The 11,685-nt window shown below is 35.1% G+C and overlaps 1 protein-coding gene across 3 annotated transcripts in view; it reads left to right on the forward strand.

Annotated features, from left to right (window-relative positions):
* The window catches only part of CD46 (CD46 molecule, complement regulatory protein), a 33,765-nt gene extending 25,897 nt beyond the window's left edge, over positions 1 to 7,868 (forward strand). For 2 of the 3 annotated variants that reach the window (XM_012638826.1, XM_012638828.1), the window contains 3 exons: positions 330 to 365; positions 884 to 944; positions 7,529 to 7,868. In XM_012638826.1, the coding sequence (XP_012494280.1) occupies positions 330 to 365; positions 884 to 944; positions 7,529 to 7,601 (170 nt within the window). In that variant the 3' untranslated portion in view covers positions 7,602 to 7,868. Of the gene's footprint in view, positions 1 to 329; positions 366 to 883; positions 945 to 4,652; positions 4,748 to 7,528 lie in introns of all 3 variants that reach the window. The other variant, XM_012638827.1, reaches the window with a different exon arrangement.
* The last annotated feature ends 3,817 nt before the right edge of the window (positions 7,869 to 11,685 follow it).

An 11,685-nucleotide genomic window follows, 5' to 3' on the forward strand; every position in this document is an offset into this window, starting at 1 on the left:
GGTAGATTTTTATGTTTACATATTTTGTTGCTAAATTTTGAGTCAAAAAATAGCAAAATTTTACCACACACACATAAAAAGTAAAGGTAGCTACAGAGCACAGTGAAAACAGGTTCCTAATAAGAGTTTCGTAAGTTGGACCCTATACTTGAAAACTAGTCAGAAAGGTTCTGGATCAAAATGACTTGGGTGCACTAATAGTCATGCTAAAACTAGGTAGATAAAACTTTTTTTGCTGTAGTGTTTAGATGATCTGATTGAAATAAAAATACAACTGCTATCTAGAGACTCACATGTTCAACATCTTCAAACTGTTTTTGTTTTCTCAGATGCATGGGTCATTGCTCTGATTGTTGTTACTGCACGTAAGTATCCCAAATCTTGACATCACTTAAAATATTACTTATGAAGAAGCGTGTGATTTTTTAAATGGTTTTTCAGTTTCTATAGCTTTTACAGCTTGAGGTTAAGTAATTCAATTTATAAAAACCTAACCTTTTATATGATGTATTCTATTAATTAATTCTACCTTGTGTTGGTGAATTTATATTCTTTTATAGTTTGCATATCCACTTAGTAAGAAAGCGTAAGTAATACACATTTTCTTGAGATGATTAGTAATATGAGTTTGTTTCTCAAAAGTGCTTTTGATAATTTTCTAAAGTAAGCAAGGACTCTTCTGTGACTTACTGAAGACTCTGTGAGTGAGTCCAGGGAGCTGGATTTAGACAGCAAAGAGTCTGGATGGAATAGAAACGTGGAAGTGCTTAAATAACATTTTCTGACCACTGAAATGTAACCAACATTATTTCTTCTGCTAGATTTTGAATCTTGGTAATTAGTTTTCAGAGTCATATATCATCTGTTTCCTGGTTTCTTGTAGTTCTTGCAGTTGCAGTAATCGTCGTCGGCCTGTACAAATTTCTTCAAAGGAGGAAGAAAGGGTAAATTAAAGCACTTTTCTTCTAACTTACTGGTCCTTTTATCCTTGACATGCTTTTGTGCTGCGTAAGTTTGTACTCTGTATTGCATACCATCTTTTTTTTAAAAATGTGCCTGCATGATCGTGTCCCATACATTGCATTTCTTTGCTAAAGATATTTTCAGCTACTTTTAACATCATTGCAACATGAGGAATCTGTGCAGAGTTGCTTTAGTTGCTATTATGACCTGAAGAAAAATTTCTGTGGGATTTGAGGTTGAAATTCTTTAGCAAATCATGGACTACTGTCAGGCTTCCCCTACGCTAAGTATACCATATTTCCTAAATTGGACTACTGGCCCAAATTAAATTTAAAGTAGTTCACTGTGGAGACTTTGACAGTTCTACTCACTGGGATTTTTATAATGAAAGTTTTCATTTGTCTGTATAACTTACTTCTAAGAAGCTCTGTAGATGTCTTCTTCAAATATCCTATTTGATTTCATTTACAGTAGTTATTTATATGTGTTAAACCGGGGAATTAAAAACAACACTATTTGATTTCCCTCTTATGTTCTCTTAATTTACTGGACTACAGTAAAACTGATGGGGTTAAACTAAAAGTTGCTGAGAGGAGTAAGATTTACAAGGCATCTCAGTTAACTTTTGTGTGTCTTTTTATCTATAAAAATGAAAAAAGGAGGACTTAGAATAGGGAAAAATGTGTAAGTACATATCTTCTAAAAAAAATAGGGTTTTAAAACATCAAACCTAAATTTTAGTGAATGAGTTTACAATTTAATGAAAGATTTAGAATAAATCCTGGAGCATAAACCAAATTAGGTGCTTTGGAATTTCTGAATGATAATACACATTTTTATTGATTTGTTTTCCCTTGTAGCTTTAGAAATAGCTTTGAAATTAAACCTAATAATTTTAAGACTTTTGGTGCTCATGGTTTTATAATACATCTTTCTTTTGTATTAGTCATCAGATTTGGGCTATGCCATAAAAGTACATTCTTCATTTATAAGGAGCTCAAACTTTTTCCATATTACTTGGTTGTTATATTTTTAAAATACCCACAGCCCCTTCATTTGAATCTTAAGTCTTATATTTATGGAACACATAATATGCATATTTGATTTCTGTATCAGTTGTTTATTTTAAAAAATTATATATATACAACAGTGTGAGCAGGAAATACTATCAGGGGACTATTTTATAAGTCCAAAAGTTTTGTGTAGAAATAACTTCTCAAGAAAGCAAAACAAAGTCATCTTCTGCTCATTTTCCTTCTTTGTTTAAAACATCACGGCATCAGGATCCTTAAAGGTTCTCTAACAAGTACTAGTCAAACTCTGGCTAGCTACCAGTTAATGGGTCTTTTAAAGTTCAACAGTTACCTGATCATTGGATTCTTCAAATAAAGGTTCAATAGCAATAGTGATCTGTGATTCCAAAATTAATTTGTTGGGTGATTTTTTAAAAGCCTATGTTTTACAGCATAGGGTCCAACAGAACATTGTTGTATTAAAATTTTAAAATATTTGAGGAAGATATTATATCTTTAACCAATGCAACATAATCCTGTATACAGTAGCACAACCTGAAAAAAAAAATTCAAAAAATGGTGTGGGAGAAGTAATTCATAATTGCCTTTGAACTAAAACATCAACTGCATGAGAATCTTTTAGAACATGTGTTGTACTTTCTATGACAGGAACATACTCAATTATTAATAGAAATTCAGAATAATGTGTAATGAATGGCCAAATCAAAAGTTAGGCTCTCTCTGTGCATTGTTTGGCTTCAAGACATTGAAGCTCTATTTAATTTCTCAAGCTTTATATTATTTTAATAGCTGAAGTTACTCTAATGTGAGAGAGGTATATTTTTCTTCATTAGAGCATACAGCATTGCTTCTCTAACTTTAATGTGCAAATTAATCTCCTGGAGACCTGTGAAAATACGGATTCCGATTCATTACATCTGGGGTGGAATCTGAGGTCCTGAATTTCCGATGATCTCCTAAGTGATGTTGCTGGCCCTGGACTATCCTTAGAGTGACCAGCATGTAGACTATTCCTGATGTGCCCATATTGTTGAAATTTGAAGGAATACCGTCAAGCTTATTGGCAAATTTTTGTGATGTTTAAAATAATAGGAATTTTTAAGACTCCTCATCTATGTGTATGTTTTTTTAAAAAGGGTGTGGGGTAACCCCCCCCCAATTGGCTGTTATTGCCTTAAAAACTTGTTACACAAGACCATAAAATGTATGACGTTATTTCTCCATCCTAGGGGTAACTCTCGAAGCAGGGTAGCAGGCACAGATAATCCCAAATTGCTGTTAAAGCTTGGTACAGAATGGATTTGATGTAAACTAATACTTATGGTGATTTCGGAACACAAATTAACCCTACTGGCAGCCTTCATCTCAGAAATACAAAAATAGTGTAAGTAGTCATTTCAAGATCCTCCCACATCATTTAAATAGTATAGGCTTCCAGTTGGTCTGGAACAGGTCCCATCTACATGCTCCTTTCTGCTTCCTTTCTGAACTAATTCTTTTACCATACTTTCCAGTCTTGGAAGCCACAGCCCTTTCCCTGCCTGTGACATTGCTTGAGCCTCATATTGCGTGTGTGGTTCTCAACAACAGATGCCTTTTGTTTACATAATTATTTTCATGACTTGTAGTGATTTTTTCCCATAAAAGCATGATTTTGTTTTTTATTTCAGTTAAATTATCCGTGGATAGGTGACAATTGGCTAAGTTAAAGAGAATTATTTGCACAATCTATATTTTTTATTACCTGTGACAAAATAGTCTTTCTTTTTTCCCATTATTTGGCATTACTTCAACCTACTTTTAATGTTGCATTAATATGGACTGATCCAATTACTTTGTAATTTTTAAGCTGTCTGTGCTTAAATGAATGTTAGAAAATATTGTGGTTGAAATAGTGGTCCGTGCAGGTAACCCGGGAATGTAATGACAGAGGACAAGAAGGATCAAATGAACTTGAACGTTTTTCTAGGTGGCTCACAAATTCTTGAGGATTTACAAACCCTTCAAAATTTTTTGAACCAAAAAAAAAAATACGTAACTAAAGATTTTGTAATTAGTTTAGAGACCATATTTACGAGATGAGATCCATCCCAGAAATATGGGAAGTCATGTAATAGTAAGCTTCGCAAGGATCTTCCCTCTTGGTTGAAAACAAATGTGCCACAGGAAGAAACTGTATTCCGTGCAAAAGTCCAGATGCATCTGAAAATACATGACTTGTCATAAAATTGATTTCTAAGACAATATTACATGGATTTAATATATACTCTGTGTATTTCCTCAAAATTGAAGGTGCTAGAGACCAGGACCATTTGTCCTCACACAATCTGCTATTCTTTGAAAGAATTTTTACATTATTTGCTTCATGCAAAAATGGTTTCAACAATAAACATAATGAACAGAAATTTCAAATCTGTTCATCTGCTGGATGATCTAGAAGACTTCAAAGGTCAAGTAGTTTCTCGCACAAAATTCATGTTTCCAGTCCCTTGGTGAGAATCAGAAAGTCTTGATTTATGAACCTAATTCGCTTTCTTCCATTCTATTCCATCATGGATTTTTATCCCTCTTACGCTACACTTGCTTATTGTTATTTTTACTTGCTTCTTTTTGTTGTGACTATTTTATTCAGCTATTTTCCCTTCCTCTGTTCAGCACGTACATAATTGATGAGAGCCACAGAGAAGTAAAAATTTACTTCTCTCTGAGCGAGAAGAGATGAGAGAAAGGTTTGCTTTTATCACTAAAAGGTATCTGCTTTCTGTTCCTTTCAGAGATGTCCTTTCTTTTAAAAAATATTCAATTGATATTTAGGTATCAGTAACCTGAGCTTAGATATGTTGGCAGTAAACATCCGAGAGGAAACTTAGATTCCTGTTCCATTTGCTAAATGATTGATGTTTGTTTATACCAGTCTTTTAAAAAATTTAACGTAGTGTGTGCTGACAGCCTTTTGGTTTGACATAGGCTGTAAATAGAGTTATGTTTCCCTTATCCTTTTATCAAACTATCTAGCTTCCTCTACTTTGTAGCCTTTAGAATCACAGAATCAATTCATTTTAAGTACAGGGAGGAAAAACACCCTTTTACAGAAACCAAAATATGTTTTACTTAATTTTCTAAATGTATTCAGTTCCAACTTGTAAATAACTCTGTAAAGGCATTTTACGTGTTTCCCTGGACTTAAGTATATTTAGTCTATTAGAGAAAAACCAAAAAAGCCTCAGATTTTGAAAAATTATGGATTACAGTGCCTTAAACCCTTCGACCCCTTCCACCTTCTGTCTGTGAATTGAGGGTTACATTGTGCTAGAATGTGTGTCTGTGTAGCTGGGAAGAAAGGGAGACCTGTATCTCACCTCTTATAAGGTGAGACCCTACCCTAGAGTTTTAGAGTAGGTGCCTGACAAAGACAATGAGATTTAAAAAAAAAAGAGTTTTGGAATACATTCTACAAAGGCCAATAAGGAAGGACAATTTCTTAGTAAAAGCAAAATGGGGTCTTTGATCACAGGGGCAAAGAGAAAAAGATAAAACAGACCAAGTAGAATTGGCAGTCTAGGCCTACCCAGTCCTATATACAGTCGTATCCCCTTATCCACAGGGGATATAGTCCGAGACCCCCAGTGAGTGCCTGAAGCTGGACAGTACCTAACCCTATATATACTGTGTTTTTTCCTATGTATACATACCTAGGATAAAGTTTAATTTATAAATTAGGCACAGTAAGAGATTAACAGCAACAACTAATAAAATAGAGTAGTTATAACAATATGCCAGCGTCACTACTCTCGTGCTTTGAGGCCATTATTGAGTAAAATAAGGGTGACTTGCACACAAGCACTGTGACAGTTTGACAGTCAATCTGATAACCAAGGCGGCTCCTAAGTGACTAATGGGTAGGTAGCGTAGACAGCAAGGATACACTGGACAGAGGGAAGATTCAAGTCCTACATGAGATTTCATCACGATACTCCAAATGGCATGCAATTTAAAACTTATGAATTGTTAATTTCTGTCATTTCAATTCAATGACAGAAGGTGGATGGGGGTCAAAGAGTTTAAGACAATGCAATTCACTAATATTTTTGGACTGTGGTCGACCATAGGTAACCGAAACCACAGAAAGCACATGGATAAGGGAGGACTTAACTGTATCTTCTTAAGTCTCTGAGGATACTTGTGAGGCTAAAGCCAACTGGGGAAATCGTTTTCGGACTCCAAGCTTCAGGGTGTCTGTAAAGATTTGAAGATAATTTAATAAATGCTGAAGTTAATAGAAAATAACTGTAATTAGTAATTCAGTTTCAAATTTTTACTATTCTCAAAATATCTTCATTGTTATATCAAATAAATGTTTCTTTAAATTTATGTTAATGTTTTTTATCTTGTATGTTAGATTTCTATTTAAAATTCTACTTCAAGAAAAAGATTCTACTACTACAGAAAGAAAAAAAAAAAAAAGAATTCAGTGACAGGCCAAAGTATTGAGTCCTTTATCACAACATTCCCTAGGAAACTGCAATATCACAAGTACAGTCCCGTGATGATGGAGGACCCCCATGATGGCCTCCCCCACAAAGAGGATTATTCAAATATCCACAGTTAACATGGTTAGCTGTTACACTGTAGACGTCCCTGGAATGTTTGCTGTGGCAGATGTCCTGGTAAATAACTGACCAATTCAAATTTAGTTTTAGTTTGTCTATTAAAGTCAACTTACTAAGGCAGGGCCTAGAGCTACGTTGTCCAATTCAATAGTCAGTAGCCATGGGTGGCTGCTACAGACCTCGGAAGTAGGTAGTCCAATGTAAGATGTGCTTTGAGTATAAAATACATACTGGATTTCAAAGACTTAGCATAAGAAATGTAAATATATGTCAAAATGATAATATTTAGGCTATCCTGGGTTAGATAAAAATAATAGATTAATTTTTCCTATTTATCTTTTTTAATGTGGCTTCTAGAAAATTTTAAATTACATATTTATATTTCTTTGGACAGCAGTGGACTAGAATAATAGATTTTACAAAGATAACGTATTGTTACAATGCAAGTGTGATGCAAACTCGAGTTATTTAGGAGAATCTCTTACCAGAATACGTGATGTTCTTGACAGCGAGGGGTAAACAGGCATTACTGTACTTGAACACTGTTCGAACCACTACCTTTTTAAAGGTTTTGTCTCAGAGCCACAGCCTTGAAATTGTGATAATAGGAAAGCGTGTTTCTCTCCAATCTTTCACATTGGCCTTGCATCAAAAGGAGGAAGTATTTGCTGCTTTGTATGCTACTGCTCTACTGCTTGTTTTGGAGGGGATGGAAAAAATAATACAGAAGGGTTTTTAGAGTGAGAGTAGTTGAACATTTGAAAACATTTTAAAAATCATTTATTTCCTAGTTTGGGGATTCAATAGTATAAACTGGGTTTTTTTTTTTTAATTGTTCATTTTCTGAATAGGCTTCTGGAATTTAATTTCCGTATTTAGCTGTATTTATCTTTGATGCTATCTTTATACCTTGCCTTGTAGGAAAGGAGAGGTTAGAGCTGAATACACCTCTTACCAGCATAAGTCAACCACTCCAGCAGAGCCCACAAACTGAACAGTTTCCACAACCTGCTTTACCAATTTATCTCTGATACTGTTAAAATCTTCAGATGTACAATAGTTCTTCTTTAGTTACGTTCTCATGAGTGCAACTGTTAAGTCATAATTCTAACATTTTTATGTCGCTTAAATGTAGTCACCATCCTTTGATGCTTCTTTGAAATGTGTATGAATTTGGGTGTGAACATATTGCCTGTTTTTCCTGAAATAACATTTGTATTTATAGAGCAAATCAACACAGCATCCACGGTAGTATGAAGGTGTGGAAATGATTTATTTTTATAAAATTGGTAAATTTAGAGAAATACATTTCAAAATGAAATCACGTAGTGATCTTGAGATACAAAAAAATAAAACTACATTTCATTTTGTAAAGGTGATTTTAAAATCTTTTTTATTCAAAGATTAATGTGAATTCTAAAGATTCATTTTTCCTACAATTCTAAAATTTATTGTATATATCGTTCACTGTAAAAACCCTTTACAAATACGTCTATATCACTTTGGCTCTTATCTATTAAGAACAAGAACACTGTAAATTGGGACTATGGACAAGTTTGACTTCCTTAACCAAGAATATTATTGTAAAATTCTCTAAAAATTAACAGGATAAAATTCTGCATTTTTTTTGTAACATCTGTGGTGATTTAAAGAAACTAGAATGTTTATGTGTGGCACTTATCTTCACCTTTTTTAAAACATCAGTCAACCAGTCTAAGAAACGAGTAAGATTTTGGAATCAGTTACGTACTTCTGTGCAGTTAGAAGACTCTGACGCCCATAACAAGAATGCTGGTTTGTGGTGCAAAGTGAACACCGTGGCCTTGTGGTTTTCTTTCCCTACTTAAAGCAAGAGAGCTTTTACTTTAAACATGCCCTCTAAAAAGTAGGTAGTTTTGTAAAGAATAAATTCATCAGATAACCTCCAGTTGTGTTAGAATCTTAGTCCATTTACATTGTCTTTGCTAGTAGAAGCAGCTTATCTATGTATGTATCTTACCTCATCTCCCAAAAGGCAGAGTAAAAATTAATTTATGTATTTCAGAGAAGGAAACTTCACTGTTGTCTATTTGCTGTTGGTCATACTAGGGGACAAAAAAAGTAAACATAGCTCAGGTAGCATGTTATGCTCAGGTAGAACAGAATAGGAGGGCCCTCTGCTGAGTCCCCCTCTTTCAGAGAAGCCAGTGGACAAAGAGAAGGGGCGACCACTCCAGTTCAGATTACACTGTTGTAAGCTGTGTTTTGCACTTTTGTATTTAGTAGCTAGCTCGAGTTGGGCCAAAGAAACCTTGCTTTGAGAAGACTGTGATTGGGGAATCAAGGGTGGATCAGAATAAATACTGTTTTACTGTATAAAGACATGTTTATAGGTGCTGTAAGTATTCATTGCCTTTGTAATCTCTTGTGAAATGAGATGCTTTAGGAACATAAATGTTTGAGGAGGAATAAACAGGAATTCTGAAAAGCATGGAGCTGAAGTTTATACCCATTTTCACATCGTTGTCAAGAGTGTAGCAATTGCTTAGAGGCCAGGAAGGGCTGTGCTATTTTTTTAAACTTAACTGAAATATTTTCAACTCAATACTTTTACACTTAAATATACTTTTATAGCAGTTTCTGCCTCAAATTTAATTTTTTCAATTTTTATACTTGAGATTTATATATGTATATATATATATATATTTTGTCCAGTTTGTCAATTACTTAAATATATGGAGAGACCAGTTTTCTTTAGAACTTTGTTTAAATGACAGAGAAAGAAGCATATTTGAATTTAAGAAAAAATTTTAAACTGCAAAAATGTATTTGCAGTAAAATGAGAAGTCTCGTGTATAGAGGTTCTTTATTGCTCATTTTTTGAAAACTGGCTCTTCAAATCTGTTAAAATAAAATTGTACATTTGGAGAAGCTTCATTTGTGATGATGTGTTTATTTCTGGTGTGTTCTGTCTCAAACCAGAGTGTTTCTAATTGGGGCCTATCTTCTAACCACTCCATCCCACAGTCGTCTCTCCTGCCCCTCACTGCTCAGACCCTTAAGTATCTCCAGGCGTCTCCGTGCCAGCTCATCGCACAGATACTGCTCGGTGTTCAGTGACCCCACATCACGTACAGGCTGAAGGCCAAATTTCTTAGCCTGATACTTGAAGACCTTCTACAATTAAATCCCAAATTTTTTCCCCAGGACTTTCCTTTCTGCTACACTTCTTCAAATAACCTCCTTTCAGCCAAGCCTGACCATTTGCCCTGTGCTCTCTGCTGTATTCCTAGCTCACTGTTGCTTGAAACATCGATTGTTCTGTCCAGATCCTACGCATCTTTCAAGGCCCAGCTCGAGTATTACCCATTCCTTGAAACTTCTCCTGATTTCCACCCAGCTCTTACAGTTTTTACTACCTAACCTTAGAATAGCCATATTTAAATAACTATATACATGTGTCTAGGAGACCTATCTTCCACATCCCTACAATGCATAAACAGGGCTAAATAAAAACCAAAGTCGCAACAATTGAGGTATAAAATTCATTTGTGTAACAGGTTTGGTTTTCTTTATGCAAAAATCATTCTTGCTGTTTTTGCAGATTTGAATTAAATCAGATTGCTAAGTCAGATCAGGCATCAGAGTTTCTCAATCATGGCTGCACACTGGAATCACTGGGTCCCACCCCTAGCGATTTCTAGTGTAATTGATCTGGGATGTAGCTTGGGCATAGGGATTTTTTAAAGTGTCCCAAATGATTCTAACGTGAGGCTAAGAGTGAGAACCTCTGCATTAGTGGTCCCCAAGCCCCACAGTCAATTTCTTCATATAAACTTGTAAATATAAAACGTTAAGGCTTATATTTACAAAAGAAAATTGTGGCTTTATTAATTCAACCTATTAAAAAAAAATCATAACATTTCAACTTGAATTAAGGTCTTGTTGCCTGGCTAACCGAACAAGCTATCTGTGGTTGAAAAATACAGAAGCAATCTTTCTGTTTAATATCAACACTGGATGAAAATTATATTGACCATGAATAAAGCATTTTAGAAAATTTTATGTTATTACCTTCACTTGAAGCTATAGTGTACTTCTAAATCTGGGATAAAATATGTAGGGAGAGTAAGGTAACTAACGCTACAGGTCTGCAGGAATGCTGAAGAGACCTGGGATTGGAAGGAACGTGAATTTGCATTGTTAAAGTAGATCTTAGGGTTTAAGAGAACTAGGCAACTCTATGGTCTTCTAAAGCTTAGCAATTCCTTTCAGCTAACATTTTAACCAAGAATGAGCTTTTTTGCATATTTAAAAAATTTCAATACTTGTACTCAGGAGCAGAATTTAACAGAGTTTACTAACTTCCATAAAATTATGCAAAATTGAGTGACTGTGTGACCATACATAGGGATTTTTTTTCCCCCTGAGCTACATTGCTTTCATTAAAATTTCTAGGCTCATCCAGAAAAGGTTACGATAGGAAGTGAAATTCTTTGTACGTTTTAGCACTGCTGCCCTCCTGTGGACTGTTAGGGCATTTGCCAATTCCTTCCTTACCCATTCAAACTTCGTCATTCAGAGTTTCTGACATTGCTAATTCCCAGAAGCCATTTTTAATTTCATTTTGGATCTGGTGTAAACTAGGTCTCTTCTGCTGCCTCTGTGAAATTAACATTTTTAAAAGGGTTAAGCTCTCAGAGCTGCCTGTGGTGACTCACACCTGTAATGCCAGCACTTTGGGTAGGCTGAGGCTGGAGGATTATTTGTGGCCAAAAGTTTGAGACCAGCCTGGGCAACACAGTGAGACCCGCACTACCCCATCTCTACAAAATATTTAAAAAAAAGATGAGCCAGGCATGGTGGCACACGTCTATAGTCCTAGGAGGCTGAGGCAGGAGGATTGCTTGAAGCCCAGGAGTTCAAGGTTGCAGTGAGCTATGATCCTGCCACTGTACTCCAGCCTGGGGACAGAGTGAGGCCCTGCCTAAAAATAAAAAAATAAAAATAAAAAAAAGCAGGGGGGAGGGTGTGTTAAACTCTGCCCCTTATTGCTTAAATATGGGTGAAGTATATATTGGGAATCTGTGGCCTTTCTT

This window comes from Propithecus coquereli, unplaced genomic scaffold (genome assembly GCF_000956105.1).
Source record: "Propithecus coquereli isolate 6110/MARCELLA unplaced genomic scaffold, Pcoq_1.0 Scaffold135, whole genome shotgun sequence".
In the NCBI taxonomy this organism is placed as follows: domain Eukaryota; kingdom Metazoa; phylum Chordata; class Mammalia; order Primates; family Indriidae; genus Propithecus; species Propithecus coquereli.